Raw genomic sequence first — 26,304 nt, 5'->3', positions numbered from 1 at the left:
ATTGAGTCGGAACTTGAGTATAACTCAGGGACCAAAGATGCAATTTTCCCTTTATCAAAACTTGCTATATTTGAATACGTTAAGACTTGTAAATTTTATTTTTGCACGGTTACAATTATGAACTAATTACACTATTTTGTCAAATTATGGCATCTCATTGCAATTTTTATTTATTTTTTTTAAAATTAAGAAACTTTTTTTTTTTGTTTTTAAATTAAGAAACTTAATTACACTATTTGTTAAATTTGAGGGTAAATGGACACATTTTCCTATGAGAAATTATGGAAAAAGTTAGGGCTAAAATTTAGATATAAATAATACATGGGCTAATAATGTATATAAATAAAACAATTGTACCCAAAAAGAATTATTGGCAAAAACAAATGCAGAAAAGAGAAAAAGGGAAGAGAGAGACTGACAGTAGCAAACAACGTAGGCTTAAGTGCTCAACACACATAAAAACCCTATCGTGCCCCGTTTTAACGTTTCTCTCATCGTCTCCAATCCCTTGTCAGTTCGATCTTCGCTATCAAACCTCTGAAGCCATTTCGATCTCACTTTGCTCTGTTTGTTTATTCTTACTCACAAAATCCCCAATAAGAAAAGAAGAACTCTAGGCTCAGTTCTTCGCGATGATTCCGTTCGCTTCGACCACTTCGTCCCAGATTCGGTATTTGCTGCAGAGCTTAAAGGATTCCAACTCTGACTCGGTCTTCCAGGAGCTCTGCCAGGTTATATACTTACTTTCCATTTGTCTATCGCTGTATGTATCGATACGTTCGAGTCTGTGGATGGATTTTGCGTATTCATGTCAACGCGCGTATTTATGCTGTCACTCAATTTCTCCTTTCTTGTGCTATTTGTACGTTATTAAAGATTGTAGCTTTGGGATCCTTAATTATTGTTTGATTGTGTGGGCATTGTTGAACCCTTAATTTTGTTTATTTATTTAAGTTGTCTCACCACTGATGTCCAGTCTTTGTGGATGTGGGTTGTGAGATATCTTTGTCTCACCACTGATGGTTTAGCTTGTTACTTGGGAGAGAGTGGTGGTTATTATGGAATTAGGGTGTATTTGCAACTTTTGAGGGTTGGTAGCATCCATTGACACACTTCTCTTTGCTTAGGGTCTTGGCTATTAAAAGAGCCAAAATTATAGATTTGGAATGCAATTGCTGGGTCAGGCACTTAAACAAAGCACACAATTGAAAGCTTAGTATTTAATCTTATGAAACCCTTTCATAAACATGTTTTTTTTTTTGAAATCCTGAAGGGTTAAGAATTTAGTGGGCATGACTTTTATGCATCAGTTAGCTGATTTAGCCTATTTAACTGCAGTTTGCAACATATGGAATTGAGGGAAGAATACTGCTGCTTGGAACCATCTTTGATCACCTGAGTATTTATGGAAAAGACCTGAAGAATATGCAATTCGATGCAGTTTATGCTTCAATTTTCAAGTATATCTTGGATAAACCCAGTTTCAGCACTGTTTTCTGTGTGTCCATAAGAGGTGTTACAATTAATGAGGAGTTCCTGGAAAATCTGTGTAATGCATTACGCTTGTCAGTATCTGAGAAAATTGAAGTTGGTCTTGCTTTGTCTGATTCTGAGAATGCTGATGTAAAAATGTGTGGTAAGCTCTTTTTAACCCATCACTACTGAGAAACTTATGCTCAGATCAATGTTGCTTTATTCTATCGAATATAATGACAGCTAGATACACAAAGTACTGATGCTTTATATTCCAATATGGAACCTATTAATATATTTCAGGGAAAAGCTACTGCATGGGTCAGATTGTGGAATTATGTTCAAATCAAATGTCTTTTGATTCTGTGGAACACATTCAGAGCATTCTATTGTTGATTAATCAATCTGAAGGCCTTTCTAAGCATGTAGATTTGTTTATGCACATGCTCTCTCTTGTCCAATCAAAAGGAGGATCCCAATTCATTTTATCCCCATTGCTTTCTGATGAACTTCGTGAAGTCAACTTTTGGAGGTATTTTTTGCTGATATTGACTTCTTCTTGTTACTGTTATTTTCAGTATTATTATTTTCATTATTATTATTATTATTATTATTATTATTATTATTATTTATTAGTTTTGGTGCATCTGAGGGGAATGGAGTGAATGGGAATTGAACTTAAGAACTCTTATATAGAGTCTTGGACTGTTATTATTATTTCTTAATAATAGGAATTTTAACTCCATATTATAACATTACATACACACACATGTATATGTATATATTTTTTTCTTTAATTATAGTTTTCCGATTTAACTATAGTTTTCCAATTTAGTTATTACTACAATAATACTAATAATAATAATAATAATATTATTATTATTATTATTATTATTATTACTATTATTATTATTATTATTATTATTATTATTATTATTATTATTACTATTATTATTATTATTGTTGTTGTTGTTATTACCATCATGGCATCATCATCATAATCATAATATATGTGTGTATTAATTTTGAACTCTAGTTTTCCAACTCAGTTATAACTGTTGCATATCTTTTTATAATTTTATTTGCTGTAGGAACTTTGATGATTTTAATGAAGAAAGTGAAGATGATTTTGATGCGCTTTTAATGGAAATGGAAAAGGAAATGAGCATGGCTGATACAATGAAGGAGTTGGGTTATGGATGCACAGCTAATGCCTTGCAATGCAAGGAAATCTTATCTCTTTTCTTACCATTGACTGAAATTACTGTTGCAAGGATACTTGGAATGATTGTTCGTACCTACTCCGGTCTGGAGGATAATCAGAATATATTTTCAACATTCCGAGCTGCTCTTGGGAGTACCACTGTGTATGATTTACCATCACCAAGTTCTTGGAATGGTGATGTACTTATTGATGCAATCAAGGAGCTAGTGAGTTTACTTGTTTCTTTTATATATTCATCAATTATAGGGTGTGTATTCTGTGTTTTGTTTGCTAATTCTTATTGATTTGCACAGGCACCTGGGCTAAATTGGGGTACTGTTATGAAAAATCTAGATCATGAAGGGTTTTATGTCCTTAATGAACCAGCTTTTGCCTTTCTTATGTCCATGTATAAATGTGCATGCCAGGTATGTATGTCAAATTTAACTTTGCCTTACCATGTTCACTTTAGGACGTGGATGTTTGGCTGCATATACAGTTTGCAGTGCCAGAAATTGGGGTCAGTGGGGAGAATGTACACTCAATAATAAGACCTAAAACATTTATAGTATTATGTTAAAATAGAAATACTATTAGAAGTTTAAAACTTAGTTATCATTATTCTTGATATGTGCTTTAAAATCAAATAAAATTAGGATTTCAAAATTTCAAGTTAAACAAAGAAGTTTTTATGATTACCGACTTACTTTTCCTCCTTAATCAAATTTCAAGATTTAAAAAATTTGATAAATCATTTTTTTTATATTAAATATAGTGTGATAAGCTGAAAAGGAAAGAAGATGTTAGATTTATGGCAAAAAGGGTTTCTTTAGACTAGTGCAAATTGGACTTTAACTTGTAGATTTATTATTAATCATGGTGCTGTTGTTTGTTATTTTTTAAACTAATGAGTGGGTGCGGTTTTGTCTTTACTTACTAATATTCACCCTGCTTGTTTAGAATAAGTGGGTGACTACCATGTTCTAGATGCCAGTTTTGTAGTTTAATTTGTATTTGTTGCTTAGGATCCCTTCCCTCTACAAGCTGTCTGTGGCTCTATCTGGAAAAATTCTGAGGGGCAGTTATCATTTCTTAGTCATGCTGTAGTGGCTCCTCCAGAAGTATTTACCTTTGCTCATTCTGGGAGGCAAATGGTATGTTTCTTTCATTTAGTATCTTTTTTTTTTTTTTGGGGGGGGGGGGGGCGGGGGTTGTTTGGCTGATCTGAAGTTTGAACTGTGATCACTTTATGAGCAGGCCTATGTTGATGCCGTGAATGACCATAAGTTTCAACATGGACATTCAAACCATGCTTGGTTGTGTCTTGATCTTCTGGAAGTGTTGTGCCAGCTTGCTGAGAGGGGACATGCAAATTCTGTTCGATCCATTCTTGAGCACCCTCTTACGCACTGCCCCGAACTTTTACTTCTTGGCTTGTCACACATCAATGTACTGGTCTTAAAACACAATGTATCTTGTGAATCCTTTTCATTGTTTTCTGTATTGACACTGAATAGCAATCTTGTTATACCGAATGCAGACGGTGTATAATCTCCTTCAGCATGAAATTTCTTCAACAGTTTTCCCTATGATACTGAGAAATGCTCCAGGGATGGGTATGATTCATTATTTATGGCATGTCAATCCAAGCATTTTGGTTAGGGGTTTTGTGGATGCTGTAACAATTGATGCGGACAATATTAGCAGAGTTTTGGAGGCCTGCCAAGAATTAAAGGTTTGAGTTAATTTCAAATTGAAAAGTTTTAGGTACATTGTTTTTCTTATAATATAAAATGGTTTTCTTGTAATATAAATGTTCATTATTTTTCTTCTTCTAGATAATGAACAGTCACATCCTGTGGTTGGAGACTTTTCTTTCAAATGAAAACTTAAACAATCTGTGCCTAACATTCCCCATTTGCCCTCTTCCCTCTCTTTTATCCCCCTCTGCCAACAACATGGAATGAAAGATAATATATCTTGCATTGACCAAATTCCTTTTTAATGCAGATTCTTTCACCAGTATTGGATATGCTTCCTTCCAATGTTGGTATTAGACTTGCTGCTGTAGCCTCTATGAAAGGACTCATAGATCTTGATAAATGGTTGAATACCAACTTAAGTACATATAAAGATAAGTTTTATGAGGTAGTTTCTCTTGTTAAATTGAGTTTCACTTTCATATTCTCTGATTTCTGCATTATTCCTGTTTGTAATGTGAGAATCTTGACTGTTGGGCTGAAATTTGTCTTGCTACTTATAGGAATGCCTAAAGTTTCTAAAGGAGGTTCAGCTTGGCGTTCAAGATATTTCAACTAACTGCTTTCATCTCCCTAACACACTGTTGAATATTTATATGGAAGCTTCTACCATGTTCATTAAGGTTTTGGGTTTAGGTGTTGGACTAATTAATTAACAATTGTGCCCTTCATTAGTGTTCATCTAATCCATTTCCCTGTTATGTCCAGCTGCTTCAGTCTCATACTGGGTTAATTTCCTCTCATTACTTATCTGACGAATTGGAGAAGATAAATATGACATACGTGAATTCTAACCCAAGGCTTAAGACTGTTGGTGCTTCTAATTCGTCAACTTCAGATGCTCATGCTGATGACATTGAAGCAGAAGTAAACTCATATTTCCAACAAATGTTTCATGAGGAACGCTCGGTTGAGTCAATTATTCAAATGCTTGCTCGCTTCAAAGAATCTTCTGATAAAAGGTTTTCTACTTTTCTAATGCTATTCCACCTGTTGTCAAATTACTACTCTTTAATGCCTAATTCTGTCATAATATTTTATTGGGTATAATTTCTATAATTTTTGTTCGCATGTTGTTATCAAAGTGTACTTCTCAAACTCTGTAAAGAGAAAAAATTGGAGTTAGCGTGTAATGCTTTCACATAATGCGGTCTGGGGTAGGAAGATGTGTATGTAATGTTAAATATATTTTGTACAGATTTTTTCCTAGGGAATGGGGAAATGATTTCAATTGCGTGTACATGCTGGGAATGATCAGTAATTGATCAAAGCATACACTATAATGTCTAACCTTTATTTTTGCTTGCAGGGAACAAGCAGTTTTTGAGTTTATGATTGCTAATCTTTTTGAGGAATATAAATTCTTCTCAAAATATCCTGACAAACAGCTTACCATTGCTGCAGTTCTGTTTGGTGAGCATTTCTGTATCTTCTTGGAGGTTCTATATATATAAGCCAGTTGGGCATTGTTTTGCCTAAATTGGCATGGGTGGAGTTAGTCACTTTTATATCGTTGGCTGTTCAATGGAATTGAAGATAATTTGTATATCTGTACTATGGTGCGATGGTAGATAATTAACATCCTGGTAGATGTTAACCTTTTGTTATGTATGCATGATTGTTTTTAACATAATTTTTACTTCATTATATCATTGCCAGAAGTGACCATTTCAGGAAATTGAATTCCTCTGTGAAAAGGTGACTATAAGTTATTGTGCTTAGTTCATTGTTCCAAAATTTTCAGGATCCCTTATCAAGCATCAGCTTGTAACTCATCTTACTCTTGGAATTGCCTTGCGGGCCGTCTTGGATGCTTTGCGAAAACCTGCTGATTCAAAAGTATCATTTTATTTGTTTCTTCAATTTTATTTTTTAATGAGGTGGTTCAACTGTTTGTGTAGACTTCATATTGCTGATGGCTCTCTATACACAGATGTTTTCTTTTGGCACTAAGGCTCTGGATCAGTTTCGGGAACGTTTGATTGAGTGGCCACAATACTGCAATCACATCTTACAAATATCTCATCTCCGTGTAAATCATTTGGATATTGTTCTATACATTGAACGGGCACTTGCAAGAATATCCTCTGCACATTCTGAGTCTGACATAGGCAATAATGCTGTTGCTGATCAGTTTCATGGAATTATCCAGTCTTCAACATCAAATGTGGAGGTGAATATATTATTGTTTTTATTTTTATTGTTATTATTGGGCTTGCGTGGGGATTAGTCTCCTGTATCATTTAATGGTTTGAATGCATGAAGAATTTGACAAAGAGATGGTGATATTTTGTGGGATCCTATAATTATCTCATGCACAACTATAAAATCTTCCAGATGCTGCCTTGCTTCCATGTTTGTCTACAAAACCATATTTTTTCATTAGAGAATGCCATGCCCTTTAATTACAGTGCAAGGGGTTAACTTGGGGTGGGGCAACTTGGATGCCAACTGAGTCAACTGGTAGTTTTGTAGTTTAGCTTGAAATTTATTATGTTGGATTAAGAAAATATTTTTTTCGTTGATTGAGTCTATACCTGTGTTACTCTAGCCTGCTTTACTCCAAGAAGAATGGCTGAAATCCTTGCTATCTTTGTATTTGTAATTTGTTTGTTTCGATTGCTTAAATTCAAACTAAATCAATTGGGGTGTGCATTTATGGATCAAAATCAATTCAGTCTGGCCATTTTGTTCACAACTTATGTGAACTGAAAGTACTTAATATCTTTAATGCAGAGTTCCACATTTGCATTGACTGGACCTATTAGCTCCCAACCATCAGGCTTGCAATTAGCACCTCCAGTTCAGCTCCCGCCGAGACAGCAGAGTACCTTAGATGAGAGGAAAATTTCAACTATTCCTAGCCACATGAAAACTTTGTCCTCCACAAGTCAAGCAGTGGGTGTTCCTTCAAGTGATGCATCTAATATTCCAAAGGCCTGTGCTTATTTCTATATGTTTATTTATAGTTCGGTAGAGTTTGCCAATTTTAATATTTACTTTTGCATTTTGTCATTTCCTAAAATACAGTCACAGAGTGCACTCAATTCTGCAGCAGCGCACACTTCATCCCCCGGTTTTACTCGCCCAAATCGAACAAACTCAACAAGTACACATTACTTATTCTAAGTTCATTACTGTTTTACATTATACTATTATGGGTATCCGTAATTATATTTCTGCAAACATCTAGTTTGTAGCTTTTGGTGTTTAAGCTGATTCTTTTTTTATAGGGTTTGGGTCAGCATTAAATATTGAAACACTTGTTGCTGCTGCTGAGAGAAGAGAAACACCTATAGAGGTAAGTGTTTGTCAATTTGTGTCAGTTTTGTCTAGCTATGGATTACTATTGTTTAACCTTGAATAAAGGAATTCTGATCTTCCCAAGGTGAATTAGTATACTAATTGCTTATTTATATTTATTAGAAAGTCATTGCTACTCCACTAACCTGATGTTTCCTCATTGTAAGAAGGCCTTCATATAGAAAGGTGTTTTGTTTTGTGTATTGCTATGCCGATGCTGCTACTGTGTTCTGCTATAAATTGTGTATCTTGGCAGCAGTCAAGTGTGTGCATGTTGACTGTGATCTAACAATGTGAAGTTTGTAACTTTTTATAAAGTTGGAGTCGCAATTTATCCTTTTTTTCCTCTAATGCTGACTAAACTAATATATGCATTCATTAATCTCTTTACAGGCTCCAGCTTCAGAAGTCCAGGATAAAGTCTCATTTATCATCAATAATTTGGCTATTCAAAATGTTGATGCTAAAGCAAAAGAGTTTTCTGAAATTTTAAAAGAGCAGTACTACCCCTGGTTTGCTCAGTATATGGTGATGAAAAGGTGAGAAGTTAAATATTTGGTTCTTTAATTTACTTTATAATGCTATCATGTATAGATCATTGTAGCCATTTTGAAACTTTCTCACCTGTTTGTTGTTTTATTTGGTTTTCTGTTTAATCTCTGCTTGCATAGAGCGAGTATTGAGCAAAATTTTCATGACTTATACTTGAAGTTCCTAGACAAGGTGAATTCAAAGGCTCTGTACAAGGAAGTTGTCCAAGCAACGTATGAAAACTGCAAGGTTCATTGTCTACTCATACGACAAATGCTCCCTATTAGAAAAGTTAAAACTATAGGTTATATCTTATTTATTTATTTATTATTATTATTCTTTAATTTTCAGGTCCTGTTAGGATCTGAACTTATAAAGTCGAGTTCGGAAGAGCGTTCATTGCTAAAAAATCTAGGAAGTTGGCTAGGGAAGATAACAATTGGCAGGAATCAAGTTTTACGTGCTAGGGAGATTGATCCCAAGTCTTTGATCATAGAGGTTGATTTTTTAAAATGTAGCTTTTGGAGTTCTTTTGACATTACATTTTGGTTCCCACTACATCTGGAGGCCTTTTCTTGTATTCAATGTGTTGAGCTATTGTTTTTCTTGCAGGCTTATGAAAAAGGGCTAATGATTGCAGTTATTCCGTTCACCTCAAAGGTTTCTGGAATATCCTTGTACTTGTTATTTATCTTGTGTTCTATGATATTTTATATTGTCATTGCTTGTTGCAGATATTGGAACCATGTCAAAGCAGTCTAGCATACCAACCTCCTAATCCGTGGACCATGGGTATACTTGGATTACTTGCTGAGATATATGCAATGCCAAACTTAAAAATGAACCTCAAGTTTGATATTGAGGTATTTATATGTATGCTAGCTTTTTTTTTACACATATACTGTCTCTTGGATTGTCTTAATACTTGTTTTTCCCTTCGTTCTTTTTGCATTTCAGGTGCTGTTCAAAAACCTTGGTGTGGATTTGAAGGATGTTGCACCAACATCACTTCTTAAAGACAGGGTTAGAGAAGTAGAAGGAAATCCTGATTTCTCAAATAAAGATGCTGGGTCTTCTCAATCCCAGATTGTTACCGATGTCAAATCAGGACTTGTGTCTACTCTTAATCAGGTTGAACTACCACTTGAAGCTGCCACATCATCTCATCCTGGTGGTCACTCACGTATATTATCTCAGGTATATGCTTCTTTTTTGTACCACTATTTCACTTTAGCTATTACCATTAGCAATAACTTTTTACACATGGTGATCCAGTATGCTGCTCCACTCCATCTTCCTTCTGCAACACTTATGGAGGAAGAGAAGCTAGTAGCTTTAGTAGATCAGCATCAAATTCCTTCTGGTCAAGGTATCATACCAGGGCAGACACCGTTTTCTGTTAGTCAGGTATTTTGGCAGCTGCATTTGTAATTAATTTTGTAGTAAGTTTGTTTTGATAGAACTGGATATAAATTAATGAAATGTTCCAACTGTTGCTGTAGCTTCCTACACCTACCTCTAATATTGAACAGCAAGTTATCATCAACCCAAGACTTCGTGCTCTGGGCATGCATGTGCATTTTCAAAGGTCCGAAGCGCATATTGGAACTCAGCCATAATGGAATTACTTTATTTGTTTGTCCTGTTAGTTATTAACTTGTTCTTAAGTATTTGTTATTTTCCTTGCTGCAGTGTGCTTCCCATTGCCATGGATAGAGCTATAAAAGAGATAGTTACCAGCATTGTGCACCGCAGTGTTTCTATAGCTACTCAGACAACGAAGGAACTTGTTTTGAAGGTTTTAAGAAGAAACCCTTCATCTAATTACATCACGCCTTCCCTTTTCCCTAAATATACTGTGTCTTTACTTTTTTTTTTTTTGCCTATATACTGTGTCTTTACTTAAATTGCTGTAAAGGTCCTGTCTTCCTCTGCTGAATCCATAGATTAATTTTATTGGCAGGACTATGCCATGGAGTCAGATGAGACCCGTATACGTAATGCTGCACATCTGATGGTTGCTAGTTTAGCAGGAAGTCTAGCTCATGTGACATGCAAGGTAACCAAATTTCTTTGCTGTTTTTTTTTTTTTTTTTTTTTTTTTTTTTTTTTTTTTTTGGTTTTCGGGTTTTTATTTTTATTTTATTTTTAAATTCTTTATTACTATTTTAGTTATTGTTCTGCTTGATAGTTACCATGCATAATTTGGTTTCTGATAAGTATGACAAATGTTTTTATGACCTTTAGGAACCTTTACGTGGTTCAATATCGAGCCAGCTACGGAGTACACTTCAGGGATTAAGTATTTCTAGTGAGCTCCTTGAACAAGCTGTACAACTAGTGACTAATGACAACCTTGACCTTGGTTGTGCGTTGATTGAGCAAGCTGCAACAGAGAAGGTCTTTTCTAGCTTGGGTTGCTTTTACTTTTAAATGATGTCACTCTTGATGTATCCATATTCACTTCATGATCAATCACTTTCCGACCCCCCCCCCCCCCCCTCCTCCTCCTCCTATATTAGCATCTTGTCCGTTAAGGACCTTGTGGTCTAGTGGCATCAAGTTGCTCTCCCATATGGGAGGTTGTGGGATCGAGCCTCAGTGGAGGTGATATTGACTCTTTGTGCTTCAGTAGGTTGAAAAAGTAGATGGACTGATACTGCATTGTAACAGAGTCAGTAGTACTTGTGTATTTGTGTGAAAATTCTATAGGCTCCAAAACTGAACAGGAAAGAGCTCTAGAGATTGGACTCTGTATGCATAGATTTTGTAAAGTGTTACTCGCCCATCATGTACTTCTGTCATATTTCTTTCTCTTGCCTTTTTTTAGGTTTTTGTGCTCATGTTTGTTATGTTACATTATTACTATGAACAATTTCTCTCGCATTGGGCAATTCAAAACTAACTTTTAAAGTTATATAGAGTGAGAATTTAGCTTGTGTTCTAGGGTTCAAATTAGTGGTGAACTTAGATGCTACATAAGATAACCTTTTTCATAGCTTGGAGGGTTCTTTTACACAATAACATATGATCTGCTTTTACTTTGTGAGAGCTTAAACCTCACTGTGGTTTAACATACTGAATCTTAAGGTTTTAAATCTGTTACCCTGTACTTTGTCTTTAATGTTGAGTTGTTGATCTCATATGTGGTTTATCATTCCACTGTATGCAGGCAATACAAACTATTGATGAAACCATTGCTCAACAGCTTGCTATAAGGAAGCATAGAGACGGACCCACATTCTTTGATTCAGGTGTCTATACTCCAGGACACATGGGAGTTTTACCTGAAGCACTTCGTCCTAAACCTGGCCGTTTATCCCATTCTCAACAGCGAGTTTATGAGGCACATACGATGTCCTTAGCCTTATTTGATTCTGTATTGACACTAATTAATATTTATGTCAAGTTACATTCAATTCTGTCTACAGGATTTTGTTCGCTTACCTCTGCAAAATCAATCGGGACAAAGCTCAAATACTTTGCCTGTTGGTCCTTCTCCTTCACCAAGTAGCAGTGGTCTGTCTCGGGCTTATGTGGCTGGCTCTGGGCAAATGAACCCTGCAATTTACTCGGCTGGCCTTGTTAATGCAGGAATTAGTTCTGTTCCACAGCCTTTGGATATTGTATCAGAAGAAATAGATACAAGTTCATCTCAGCTTCATAGGTGGTTTTTGCTTTACAAACTTAATTTAGAATCTTTTTATTGGCCGTCTTTTGTTCTGTATGTGTCCTCCAAAGAACAATTTTGAATTTTTTTTATTGTTAATGCCTCTTTTTATCTGTTTATATTGTAGTGCTTCCTCACCTAACAATGGAATGGGTGATGGCGGTTTTGAAAATGAAACTATTGCTCCATTATCTTCAGCATCTACAGCTGAATTGCAGCCTGTTGAACAGTCTAATGTTGTAAAGGTAGTTTAGCTTATTTTATGCATGGTGATCAGTGATCTTTGTACTTTGGAGTCTTGCATGTAAATATGCAACTGCTTCTTGCAGGAGCCAGGTCTCTCTGTACAGCCACCAAATTCAACACCAACCTCTGAGCGTCATGGAAGTAGTATTTCAGAGCCACTTTTGAACACAGGCGATGCTCTGGATAAATACCAGATTGTTTCAGAGAAGGTTCAGTACTTCTGTTTTATTTTATCTGTGTGTGTGTATTTTGCCCATAATGATAAATTACACTTTTGGATTATCAGATGGTATTCCTTGTTCACCCATGGTTCTGATCTTATCCTTGATAGATATCTGATTTTGTTGTTGGCTCCAAATATTTGGCTCTATAAAATGTTTTTTTTTTTTTTTTTTTTTTTTTTTTTTTTTTTTGTTTATCCCTAATGAATTCTAATTACTTGCACAATATATTGGAGGAAGACAGCTATTTTCATTTTGTTTTTGTCCTACGCTCCTATTGGGCGGTTTGTGTTAGGTGCGTTTTCGAGGTGGTAAAATAAGTCAAGTCAACATAGTCTATATAATTGTCTCAGTTTCTTTTACTATAAACTTCTTATGATGTAAATTTTAGTATAAATCAACAATTTCACCCATGCATAAACTTGACTGACTTTGAAGAATGTAAGAATAGGATGGTGGTGTCTACTGATTTGACTATTATTGATATTTTATATTTTATATTTTATATTTTATATTTTATATTCCTTGCTTTTATCTAATTTGACCATTTGTGTTTATTCTACAGCTTGAAAATCTGGTATCTACTGACGCTAAAGAAGCAGAAATTCAGGTATTCCCATTGCCTTTCTTTTTGTGGACTAATTCAGAATAAATTGAATTCTTTTAATTATAAAAAAATGGAATTGCTTCAAATTACAGCATCCACATTGTTATTTTTATTATCATTTATTATTCTGCTTTTAGAAATTGCTTCTCCAAACTTCATCAGGATGTGATTGCATGTAATTATATGGCTCTTTTGACAGGGTATTATTGCGGAAGTTCCTGCAATAATTCTCAGGTGCATTAGTCGAGATGAGGCAGCCTTGGCAGTGGCTCAAAAGGTGTGTTATTCACCAGCTTTAGGGTAGAATTGTATTCATCAGGTTTAATGTAGAGTTAATATTTTGTACACCTGATTTGAGGTGTCCTCATCTTTTTTAAGGTGTTCAAGGGATTGTATGAGAATGCGTCAAATACTGTGCGTGTAAATGCTCATCTTGCTATTCTGGCGGCTATCCGCGATGTCAGCAAGCTTGTTGTTAAGGAGTTGACTAGTTGGGTATGTTGCTGAAATATCTTTACTTGATTTTTTATTTTTATTTTTATTTTTTATACACATATAGTCGACACACATATTCTTATCATGTTATATACTAATGTATAATGATGTACCACTTTTTGAGGGTACTGAAGGAAGTATCATCTTCAAATCATATTTCATTGTCTCGTAATGTCTTACCCTTGAATTCTCTATTTCTCTCCCCCTTTTGATTTATTATTAGTAATTTTCGTTTGGGTGGGTAGTGGCTAATATGGTAAAAGATTTGCAGTCTAGTCTCACGCTGTCCTTTCCATCATCACTGAATTTTAAAATTCTGTTGATTAAAATTATATATGTTTTTTTGGCAGGTGACTTACTCTGATGAGGAGCGGAAGTTCAACAAAGACATTACTGTTGGTCTGATACGGAGCGAACTACTGAACCTAGCCGAGTACAATGTTCATATGGCAAAACTTATTGATGCAGGAAGAAATAGTATGTGGCCAATAACTTTTTACTGATATTTGCTTTTAGCATTTCTAATTGTTTGCTTATGATGCGCAGAGCCTGCAACTGAGTTTGCCATATCTCTCATACAAACTTTGGTGATGAGTGATTCCAGAGTCATATCTGAGCTACAAAATCTTCTGGATGCACTTGCAAAGGCAAGCTCTTACTCTTTATTATTTATTTATTTCTTTATTTTTTTTTCCAGACACAGCATTGGTCTTAATGTACTGGATTTTGAATATTTTGAAATCTGCAGCTTGCTGCTAGGCCTGGTTCTCCTGAGTCATTACGGCAGCTGGTTGAGATAGCTAAAAATCCTTCTGTTAATGCTTCTGCTTTGTCTGGTTTTACGAGCGGGAAGGAGGATAATATGAAACAACAACCTAAAGACAAAAAGGTTTTCCAAAATGGCTATTTTTACTCCGCTTAGTGCCTTAGTGTATTACCAACTTCTTTAAAAAACTGATGTCTGTGTTCATTTTGCGATAGGCTTCTGTGCTTCTTCAAGCTGGTAGAGATGACACAGGCTCTGATTCTGTTGAGCCTGACCCTGCTGGATTTCGTGAACAGGTATTTTTCTTACATATCTGCTTAGTTGTCTGATTCTACTTTCAGTTTTATAAGTGTTATATAATAAAACTAGACAAGGAGTAGGTTCTGATAATTTTGTTTCAATCAGCATTTCCTTCTGTTGTTGCTCATCTCATGGTGCCATGTGTCACACCCCACCTCCGGGACATGACCCTGCAATGGCATTAACTGTGATAATACGAAGCCTGACCAAACATTCTCAAGTCCTTTAAAAAAGCACTTATATTGGACACTTTAATAATCATATAAATAGTTCACAAATCATATTATATCGAATGCCCAAAATATAATTAGTTCATATCAAACCTACAATGGATATTCAAAGTAGAGATTTCAAATATAATAATGGGTTTTACAAAATGAACGGAGAAGGGTTAATAACTTACATTAAATCTTCTAAATCTTAGCTATTTAGCTCACCCAAATACTTCTTGCCAAAAGCTCTATTAATCAAACACCAATCTTTGGACTCCAATGATAAACCCAACACAAATAGAGTGAAAGGGGTTGGACTTACCTACCCAAATAATCCAAAGATTCAAGCTTGGTGGGAATGGGAGGAGGAACCCAACCTCACTCTTCTTCTCTTCTCTTGCCCGTAACTCTCTGTTTCTCTCCAATCCCTTCCAAAGTGAAATGGTGGCTATGTAAGGGTTCTACAGTGTATTGGGGGGGGGGGGTGCATTTAAGTAAATGGGCAGCCACATTATTCTACAACCAAACGGAAAGGAGCCCTATAATCTTTAATAATATATTATATTTCCATCTTAGTTAAAATTTAGAAATACCCATCTCTCTTATAATTTATTTATTTGGTGCCACTGCCTCTTTTCATTCTTGGCTCTTCTAGGTCTCCATGCTGTTTGCTGAATGGTACCGAATATGTGAACTTCCTGGAGCAAGTGAGTCTGCATATGCACACTATGTTATACAACTACACCAAAGTGGCCTATTAAAAGGGGATGATGCATCAGATCGTTTTTTCCGCCTGCTCATGGTTAATTCTCAGTGTCTTTCTTTTTCATGATTCAAAGTGAGAAATATGAAGCTTTTTAGATGAGCTAACTATGCTTTCCTCTCCAGGAACTTTCTGTATCACACTGCTTATCATCTGAGGTTATTAGTTCAGGTCCTTCTCAGTCACATCTAGTACCTCTGTCATTCCTTGCTATTGATATCTATGCCAAACTGGTGTATTCTGTTTTGAAGGTTGGTATTGTTTATCTCTCTCTCTTACCATTGTTTAGCTTTTCAATAGATATTATCTTTATTCGACGACCTGTTAGTATTTGTGTTTGATTAAACTTCTTGGGCTCTCTTTTGTGGTAGTTTTATCCTGTGGATCAAGGAGTCAGTAAACTTTCTCTTTTGCCTAAGGTATGAAATCTGTGTATGAAAGTTTAGTTGTTTTGTCTTAGATATGTAAAGCTCATGATTTCCATGACAGGTCCTTGCTGTAACAGTAAAGTTTATCCAGAAAGATTCAGAAGAGAAGAAGATATCCTTTAATCCCAGACCATATTTCAGGCTATTTATTAATTGGCTCTTGGATTTCTGTTCATTAGAACCTGTTTTTGACGGTGCAAACTTTCAGGTGGGTTCTCAGGATCTCTTCATTGCTGATGTTGGTGGTTCCTTAACTGTTGTATTCATTTATTATTTTTGTATGTATTTTTGTTTTCAGGTTTTGACTGCTTTAGCAAATGCTTTCCATGCTCTTCAACCCCTCAAGGTTCCAGGATTCAGGTTTGTCTTCTTCCATTATATAAGTACCATTGTTCTTTCAAATCCATATTTACTTCCAGGATAGAGATTTAGATACATTGTTGGGTTGATATTTTGTTGCTTTTCTTTCTATAATATTTTCCACTACAAACACTTTATCTTTCATTCTTTTGCTTACTTGAGGATTTTCTTTCAGCTTTGCATGGCTCGAGCTTGTTAGTCATAGGAGTTTCATGCCAAAATTACTCACTGCAAATGCTCAGAAAGGGTGGCCTTATTTTCAGCGGTTATTGGTGGATCTTTTCCAGTTCATGGAGCCATTTCTGAGGAATGCTGAACTTGGAGAAGCGGTTCGTCTTTGTTGAATGGATTTATTTAAGAGTTATTTCACATTTTATTGCTTTCATACAGTTCCGTCTTAACATCCTCCTCTCTTTTCTTCCTAAATTTTATTGTAGGTTCATTTCCTATATAAAGGGACGCTCAGGGTGTTGTTGGTTCTTCTGCATGACTATCCAGAGTTCCTTTGTGACTATCATTTCAGCTTCTGTGATGTTATCCCTCCGAGCTGCATACAGATGCGAAATATTATTCTTAGTGCATTCCCTCGCAACATGAGGCTACCTGATCCTTCCACTCCCAACTTAAAGGTGATGATTCAACAAAAAATCCTCGCTAACAATTGCTCTAATCATTCTGAGTTTGGAAAATAAACCTCTTTTGTTTGCTTTTAGATTGATCTACTTGCAGAGATCAGTCAATCCCCACGCATTCTTTCCGAGGTTGATGCTGCTCTTAAAACAAAGCAGATAAAGAGTGATATAGATGAATACTTGAAGGTAGATCTAAAAGAGAATAATTTCATCATTCTTCAATTTGGATGTACTTTTCAAATGAGGGGAATACTGCTCTTGAGTTTCTCCTCTCTAAAGTCACTTTTGCAATCGCTCAAACCTTTTCTTTGTCTCTATTTATATGAAAACTATCTTCATTGTTCTCATTAATTCTGTTCTTGCATGGATCACTATACAGACAAGGCAACAGGGGTCTCTGTTTCTTACTGAGTTGAAGCAAAAAGTGTTACTCTCTCCCACTGAGTCTGCCCGTGCTGGGACTCGTTATAATGTCCCTCTCATAAACTCCCTTGTACTTTATGTTGGGATGCTGGTATGTACATATGATACATACTACAGTTTCTGGAAATTCTCTTATCACTATATCATGTTTAATCTTTTCTTTTCATCGTGTAATTGTTGAATCACGTTCCTTTAGGCTATACAGCAGCTGCAGGCAAGAACAGCTGCTCATTCACAGTCGATGGCAAGTAGTGGTGTTTCATATCCTGTTTATTTGGTGGGTGCTGCTCTGGATATATTTCAGTCATTTATAATGGACTTGGATACTGAGGGGCGTTACCTCTTCTTGAACGCTGTTGCTAACCAATTGCGTTATCCAAACAACCACACGCATTACTTCTCCTTCATTCTCCTCTACCTCTTTTCAGAATCAAATCAGGTGTGTTTTAGCCTCACTTCTTTTTTCCCTGAGAATTTAATGGTTAAATGTTTCTTCTGATTTGATCTTCTTTGTGTTTGATGATGAATTGAATTGCAATTGAATCTGCTAGGTTCACCTTAGCAGATGTAGGCATTCTATTATCATAGAAAGTTCTAAAATCAATTCCTGTTCTTAATTTGTGAATTTTATATATTGGTACATCAAGCAGGAAGTAATCCAAGAACAGATCACGAGAGTCCTATTGGAGCGCCTAATTGTCAACCGACCTCATCCATGGGGACTTCTTATCACTTTCATCGAGCTCATAAAGGTAATGCTTGTGATATTGTGCCAAGTAAAATTAATTCACTCAAAGTTTTGGTGTCCTCTATTGATTTTGTTTGTGCCTTTGCAAAAGTTTATGGCCTCTTTAACATATGGGCAATTAGGGGTAACCCCATCCAAGATGGCAAGAGATCCACACTTGTAACCACAAGGTCACAAGTTCAAATCCTTGCTCCCTTGGTTTGAACCGGTTGGCTATGACTGGTTTACTTCCTTGTGGTCCTTTGCCGGCTAGGGTCCAGAAGTCGGGGTTTACTCTCACTCAAAAGGGTTATGGGGTTACCATCGTCATCCAACTAGGCTTTGGGATGGTTCACAATGGGTTGATCCATTCACCAATTTATTGAATCCATTAAATGGTCGGTCTGAACTGTAAATGTGTCCATATAAACATAGATGGGTGCCCATTTATCAGTTTTATTACATGGAATAGGTAGACAAGACACATTGATATGAATTCCATAGCAACTAGCTTGGGAATGGGATGTATTATTATCTTCAGTCTTCACGGGCTCTTAATGCCAGTGTTGCAAAAATCGCGCCTAGGCGCTAGGCGGTCGGCCACCTAGGCGCCGATTAATCGCTCTAGGCGCCCGCCTAGGCGGTTCCCAGGTGCCTAGAGGGCGCCTAGCGATTTTTTCAACCATGCTTAATGCTCACTTATATTTTCTTTTGGCAGAATCCTCGATATAACTTCTGGAGCAGATCATTTACTAGGTGCGCACCTGAAATCGAGAAACTTTTTGAATCAGTTTCGAGGTCATGTGGGGGCCCTAAGCCAGTAGATGACAGTGTGGTTTCTGGTGGGATTCCCGACAACATGCACTAATTCCATGTATCCTGCTGTGTCTTTGTGTGTTTACATTAACAACGTACAGTCTTTTGCTACTTAGCTAGTTCAATCACCATCACTTCAATTTCGTATCTGATTATTGCATATGTAACTTTTGTTTTGCAGCCAGCTAGTTGTAGTGTAGTGTAGATAAGTTGGCTACTTTTTCCGTACATGAAAAGATTTTTAAAACATTGTTGTAACATTAGATTATGAATGAATTGAACTATAATTTTATTGACATCTTTTTACTATTTTTAGGACAGTGCTACATAATAATAACAACAAAATAAGGACAATCTTAGATGTCTTTACATTTGTAATTCAGAAAAAAGCCATCTCTTGTTCTAATAGAACTAGTCATTTCATGATTGGTTTTGTTTAAATGAGAATTGGGCTACTTTTTAAGATTGATTTCAGTCAAAAAAAAAAATACTTCATGGACTTTCAAAATCTTATTCCCATCTTTTATTCTTACTTGTGTTCACATTTGATTGGAGGAAAAAAAAAAAAAGAAATGGATTATGATTCCCTATTAAAAAAGTAATCAAGGCATGTCATATTATAGAGAATACAAGATGGGAGTTCATATATAATTACTCTTTCAGTTGTTATCAGCCTCATCATTGATTAAGGGTTTAAAAAATAATTAGGTTAATAATTATTTCGAACTTTTAAGTTTGTAAATGGATGGATGATATGGGAGGGTTCGGGTGAAGATATGAGTGGTTCTTTCATTGCTTTGACAGAATGGATGATAAAGGAGTAAGGCTGCCACGAAGAAAATGCAATTAACCACTCAATTAGGAAAAATTGTAAAATGATGCAATTGTACCAAATAACAGGTTACTTTATTTTGTTCACAATTAATGAACTCTATGTTTATAATTACTATACTATATGTTCATAATTATAAAGATATATTCATAATTTTTGAATTTCATAATCATAATTATTGAATTTTATATTCACAATTACAGAACTCTATGTTCATAATTATTGAAGTATATATTCATAATTATAAAACTATATATTCATAATTTTTGAACTTTATATTCACAATTATTGAATCTCTATATTCATAATTATGTTCACAACTCTATGTTCATAATTTTTGAATGATATATTCATAATTATGAATAGTTTTGGAACCATGTCCATCTTGCAAGGTGGACACGGTTCAACAACATAATTTCCCTTGTACTTTCATATTTAGTTGATTAGTCTATTTGCACCTTATTCCATTTTACAATAACAGAAAAATACATATAGAAAGGTGCAAATGACAAATGTGCCAATTTGGGATAAATGGTTGAGAATTTTTAAAAAATTAAGGGTAAAAGGGGTAGAGTTTTTTGAAACGGGGTAGAAAGGGGTGGAGTTAGTTTTATAATATTGCAAAATTGAAAGTTTACATTAATTATAAAATTGAATTTGTGCATTTTTGTTTTTACTAAAATCTTCGATCATTGATGAGTCATGATGGATAAGTATGATCCATCCTCACTTTTTATAGGAGAGATTGTTCTCATTTGAACTTCCCTCCAACCCCCCCCCCCCCCCCCCCCCCCCCCCCAAAACATCCACACAGTCTAAATCAACGGCTCTAAAAAAGGAGAAATTTGTTTAAACTGTACTATAAATTTGTGCACTTTATAGTATATATACTTATGCACTTTCAAATATCAATTTAGGAAAAATTTGGTGACATTTTTGTAAATATCAAACTAATATTACTCTTTGCACTCGTAGTATAAAATTTATGCACTTTGTAGCATAAATCTGTGTACCTCAAAAAAAAAAAAAAACCAAAATGTCACAACTTTTTTTTTTTTTTTTTTTTTTTTTAAATTTCTTACATTTATTTATTTATTCATTTAAAACAAGGAATTGCAAACAATCACCATCTCCGTTCCCTAAATAGTATCCCCATCTCCATCCCTGGTGGGGCACAAGGACAGGGATCGGGGATTGAAAATTTCCATCCCTATTCAAAGTAGTTGATGAGTGTTGGTAAATTTTGGACATTCTTTCAATTAAATAATCCAAAATTCTAGGAGAGTCACTGAAAAATTGGCATCTTCCTTTTCCCAGTTGTCATTTCTTCTCTTCATGTCTTTCTCCCTTTCCTCCCACCTTCGTCACCATTAATGGCTCCTTCTAACTAAGGATGTTACATCACCCCATCCTCCTCCAGATGATCCTTGTCCCCAAGGATCAAAGGAAGGGAATTGGCTTCGCATATGGTAATAATCCTCCCAAGTGGCCTCATCTGGAGGCAAATGAGCCCACTGAACCAATATTTCAGTCAGTGCTTTGTTATTCCTCTTCACCAACCTTTTGCCTAACACAGCCATGGGAGCTGCCAGAACCTGCCCTTCATTCCCCACTGTAGGAAGGTCAAGTTGGGCTCCTATCCATCTCCAATCTTTTTCTTGAGCTGAGACATACGAAACACGGGATGTAATAGTGATCCTGAAGACAACAATAACCTGTAAGCAACCTTCCCAATATTCTCCATCACCTTATAAGGTCCATAATATTTAGAGGACAACTTCAAATTTTTTCTCACAGCCAAGGTCACTTGTCTATAGGTTGAACCTTAAGGTAAACCCAATCCCCTATTTCCACGGACCTCTTACTTCTCCCCTTATCTGCCTGAACCTTCATTCTATTCTGAGCCTCTTTCAAGTTTGCTTTGAGTGCCACCATGACAGCTTCTCTTACTGCCAATCAATCAAGGTTCCTATCCCCTGGATTTGAATTAAAGGCCATCAGAGGAGGAGAGTATCCATTTAGGGCTTGGAATGGTGTACACTTGAGGGAGGAGTGGTAGTTGGTGTTATACCACCACTCAACTTAATGCAGTCACTTTCCCAGCTTCTAGACTTTTGAAAGATTATGCACCTTAAGCAACTTTCCACACACTGGTTCACCTTCTCAGTCTCCCCATCTGTTTGAGGATGATAGGCAGTTGAGAGGTTCAACTTCACCTGCATATTCCTAAATAAAGCTTGCCAGAATTTGCTAGTGTCTTACCTTGTCTCTGTCTGACACAATGCTCCTTGGTAGCCCATGTAACTTGTATATATTTTCCATGAATAATTCTCGCAGTATAGGGGTGGGCAAGGACAATGAAATGAGCATATTTGGTCAGTCTATCAACCACCACCGTTATTACCTCCTTATTGTTGGACTTGGGAAGACCTCCTACAAATTCCATGAATATGTTTTGCCAGGCTTCTTCAGGGACATTTAATTGTTGCAAGAGACCAGGACTAGCCACATTCTCATTTTTGCATCTCTGGCAAATGTCAGAGCTTCTCACCAATTCCATAACATCCCTTTTCATGCCCTTCCAATATAATAGGGACTTCATCCTTTGGTATATTCTATTCTGTCTAGAATGACCTCCAATGGAAGATTCATGCAACTTTAACATTAGATCCTTCCTCAGGTTCCTTGCATATCCCACATACAATATGTTTTTGTACCTCACAAGGCCCCCAATCACAAAAACCTTGGGATCAACAGCAGGACTTATTAATGCAGAAGTAAGATTCTCAGTGGCCCAACTGTCATTGGCATAACTTTTGATAATCTCCTCCATCCACTAGGGTTGGTTCACTGAGATGGAATATGTTATTGCCTCCACCTCAGTCTCTCTTCTTGACAATGCATCTGCTGCCACATTATCATCCCCCTTTTTTGTACTGGATTGAATAATTCAGTCCCAGTAACTTAGTCAGCCATTTATGTTACAGGCAGTGGATATCTTTTGTTCCAACAAGAATTGCATGCTATGATACTTTGTTTTAATATTAAAATATCTTCCCAGCAGGTAGGGTATCCATTTATCCACAACATTGATGATGGATAAATATTCTCTCATAGATGGACAACCCTAAGTGTTTCTTTCTAAACGCTTTGCTGGAAAAGCAATGCGCCTACCCTCTTGTATTAGGATATCCACCATCCCTTTATAGCAAACATATGCCTCTACCACAAATTCCTTCTGAAAATCAGGGAGAGCTAGAACAGGTGATTGACACAGGGCACTTTTCAACTGCTCAAAAGCCCTCTCAGCCCCTTTAGTCCATCAAAATGCATCCTTCTTCAACATGTTTGTGAGAGGTTTACTAATGAATCCATAAGCCTTAATAAATATCCTGTAATAACCTGCTAAGCCTAGGAACCCTCTCAAAGCTTTGACAGTCATAGGTTTAGGCTAAGCAGCCGCAGCCTCAAGCTTGGCTGGGTCTATCTGCAATCCCTCCTTGGAGATAATATGCCTAAGATATTCCACTTGTGTTTGAGCAAAGAAACACTTGCTCAGCTTGGCAAATATTTGATGTTACTTCATGATTACCAATACTTCCCTTAGGTGCTGCCAATGATCCTCCAAGCTCATACTGTATATGAGAATGTCATCAAAGAACACAAGAATTGATTTTCTGAGCAGGGGTTTAAACGATTCATTAATGCCTGGAAGTTTGATGGGGTATTAGTGAGCCCAAATGGCATTACCTTGAACTCATACAATCCTTGATGGGTTTTAAGAGCTGTTTTGTACTCATCCACCGCCTTCATCCTAACATGGTGGTAACCAGATCCCAAATCCAGCTTAGAAAAACATGTTGCACCAGCCAATTCTAAGTACAAATCTTCCACCAAGGGTATTGGGAATTTGTTCTTAACAGTAATATTATTAAGACCTCTATAATCAATGTAGAATCTCCAAATGTTGTCTTTCTTAGGTACTAACAACACAGGGGAAACAAAACATGAAGTGCTGGGAGTAATAAACCCAACTGTGAGTATTTCCTCCACTAACCTTTCAATAGTGTTTTTTCTGATTAAAAGAATACCTATAGGGACCAATGTTGATGGGCTTAGCTCCTGAAATTAGGGGAATAGTGTGGTCAAGGGTTCTTTGGGGTGGTAAGGTTGAGGCCTTGGCAGATTGAGTCACTTACCACCTTTTCCCCATTACCAACTGTAACCATTAGGGGTTGTGCCTTCTCAGGTTCTCTCCTTAATTGGCATAATAATTTGGGATCTTAAAAAATGTGTGTACTACCACTTTAATCAAAATGACCACTAGATGCTTCTGTATATTGCCTAACAACTTGATGTTGTCCAATCCTTCTCCCCCTACCACATCCCAAAGGGAGACTTCAGCTTCCTCAAGTTCCTGTCTTTCTCCTTCATGTCCAAGTATTGCAGGTGGCTTAGTGTCCCCTTGCTCTTCTATGATATTAAAAGTAGGGAATTTACATCTGTGCCTTGGCTGCCAAGGGTCAAAGCATCTAAAACATCTCTTATGCTCTCTTAATTGATTCTTAAATTGGGTGATATTTGGGGCTTTGGATGCAGTAGTCTGGGTTGATGGTGATGGTTTTGGGTGGGAATTGGTGGATGTAAGGTCATTTGAGTTGGAGTTAACGTTCCTTGAGGGTTGTAAAACCTTGGCATTCCTGGATGGTTTCTTAGGTTCCTCATGAGTTTTTAAACCTTTCTCATATTGCATAGCAAACCAAATAGCATCTTCCAACCCCCTTGGTCTTGCAGTTTTAACAAAACACCTCAAGTTCTGCTTTAGCCTAGAAATGTAATTTTCCATGTAATAGTTTTCAGTCGTGTAAGGGTGAGCCTGCAATAACAGACTTCTAAATCCCTCATATTCATTAGTGAAGTCATCCACTCCACCCCACTGTCCCTAAACCTCTTACACATAGCCTCAACAAAGACTGCTCAGTGAAACCCTTCTCTAAGATTATGAACATAGCTTTCAAACCATATCCCCACCTTCCCAGATGCACATATAGTAAATTAAGGATTTCATGTCTAAGGATATGGGAAAGTAGAAAAAACTTCTCACACCTCAATATCCACTGTCTAGGATGAGTGTAATCAAAAGAAGAAAATTCACTTTTGTACCTCATAAGGAACTCTTGGTTCTGTCCAGCCATTCCTTGCCTAACGCAATCCATGCCATCTCTCCTGGGAGTCAATTCCCTCTAGGCTCTTCCTAACTAGCCAAATCCCATAGGAATTTTCTCCCTTGCATTTACTCTCTCATCTTCTTCTTCCTGCAGAGGAGCCTTGTCAGGCCTTCCCTCCGGTTCCTGACTTGGTTCCTCTGGATACTGCCCCTGAACTGAAGACTGCCCTTGGGAGTTTCCCATGATTGGAGGAGCTGGCCGATTCAGCCTGAGCAGTTTAAACATTTCCTCTTTCAAGCTTCAAAACTGGGTAGATAACTCATTGACAGAGTCCTATGTGGCTTGAAATTGAGAGTCAATCTTGCTGTTGAGCTCGATCACATCAGTTTCTAGCTTCTTAATACGGTCATCCATGTAGGGCTCTGATACCAATTGCATATTACTTAGGAGAAGAATAGAAAACAGAAGTAGGGAAGGTGAGAATTTAAGGTTTGAGAAGATAAAGAAGAGAAAGAAGAAGAGAGAAGAAGGAGATTATTCTTATTGTTCAGCATAAAAACCCACTACTAACATCATGGAGCTAAATACAAGCCAATAAGGCCAAAAACTAACTTCCTTCTTTACAGGCTCCACAACAAAAGAAACTGCTGGAAGCCTGGAAGGAGTTGGGAAACGACATCGTCTGACAAGGCTTCAACAGACTCCAACGGTTAGCTTCAAACGACGTCGTCTGAACCTCTACATTCAACGGTTCTCAACTTCCTTCACATACGGTGCCGTTTTGTATATCTCCCTTTTTCCTATTGCCAAAACTTCTCTTCCTGTCTTCCTCCTTTTCCTCCCATTTTCCTCACCATTAATGTCTCCTTCTAAGGATGTTACAGAGACTTTGTACTTGTACTCATGTTTGTTGGGATTTGCCACTGAATTTGTTAATCTTGAATTGTACAAAAATTGGTACTTCTGCAGCCCCGACTGCAACCTGTGGTGTAAGAGGACAGCAAGGGGGGCTGCAAGTGGTACAATGCTCCAATTTTGCACTCCCAATGTTGTGCATGTCAAGGGCAAATTATTATACCGTGGATGTTTATTTTTAATATATTAAAAGTATATTATTTGTGTACTAAATGTTAATTATTTGATAGTATACTAAATAATGAATCTTCAGTACTCAAATAATGTACATTCAAAAAATAATTTTTTAGTGTATTAAAAATATATTTTTAGTATATTAAATTATTAAAAATGTACCTTATGACAGTGGTATACTTTACAAGGTAAATCATGATCCATGGCATAATGATAACTTGTCATGAGATTGTTATATCGTGGACCTTGGTCCAATACGACGTCGTTTCGGTTAAGTT

The 26,304-nt window shown here is 36.4% G+C and overlaps 1 protein-coding gene across 1 annotated transcript; it reads left to right on the top strand.

The window, feature by feature from the left end:
* The first annotated feature begins 391 nt into the window (after window positions 1-391).
* Window positions 392-19,235, top strand: LOC109157649 (CCR4-NOT transcription complex subunit 1). The gene is made up of 51 exons (XM_019305503.1): window positions 392-731; window positions 1,339-1,636; window positions 1,777-2,005; window positions 2,565-2,904; window positions 2,992-3,105; window positions 3,703-3,831; window positions 3,935-4,126; window positions 4,218-4,412; window positions 4,688-4,825; window positions 4,941-5,060; window positions 5,146-5,399; window positions 5,747-5,850; window positions 6,182-6,276; window positions 6,371-6,610; window positions 7,174-7,374; window positions 7,468-7,546; window positions 7,671-7,738; window positions 8,134-8,279; window positions 8,412-8,520; window positions 8,623-8,769; window positions 8,884-8,931; window positions 9,006-9,134; window positions 9,229-9,468; window positions 9,547-9,678; window positions 9,774-9,859; window positions 9,964-10,069; window positions 10,235-10,330; window positions 10,519-10,671; window positions 11,444-11,617; window positions 11,703-11,938; window positions 12,069-12,186; window positions 12,271-12,396; window positions 12,974-13,018; window positions 13,215-13,292; window positions 13,394-13,510; window positions 13,861-13,987; window positions 14,057-14,157; window positions 14,259-14,399; window positions 14,492-14,572; window positions 15,444-15,590; window positions 15,677-15,802; window positions 15,923-15,970; window positions 16,041-16,187; window positions 16,278-16,339; window positions 16,515-16,668; window positions 16,777-16,968; window positions 17,053-17,157; window positions 17,351-17,485; window positions 17,591-17,833; window positions 18,045-18,146; window positions 18,840-19,235. The coding sequence occupies exons 1-51, from the start codon at window positions 633-635 to the stop codon at window positions 18,987-18,989; spliced, it is 7,242 nt and encodes a 2,413-aa protein (XP_019161048.1). The 5' UTR covers window positions 392-632; the 3' UTR covers window positions 18,990-19,235.
* The last annotated feature ends 7,069 nt before the right edge of the window (window positions 19,236-26,304 follow it).

This window comes from Ipomoea nil, unplaced genomic scaffold (genome assembly GCF_001879475.1).
Source record: "Ipomoea nil cultivar Tokyo-kokei standard unplaced genomic scaffold, Asagao_1.1 scaffold2791, whole genome shotgun sequence".
Classification (NCBI taxonomy): Eukaryota; Viridiplantae; Streptophyta; class Magnoliopsida; order Solanales; family Convolvulaceae; genus Ipomoea; species Ipomoea nil.
This window is presented reverse-complemented; position numbering and strand designations above follow the sequence as displayed.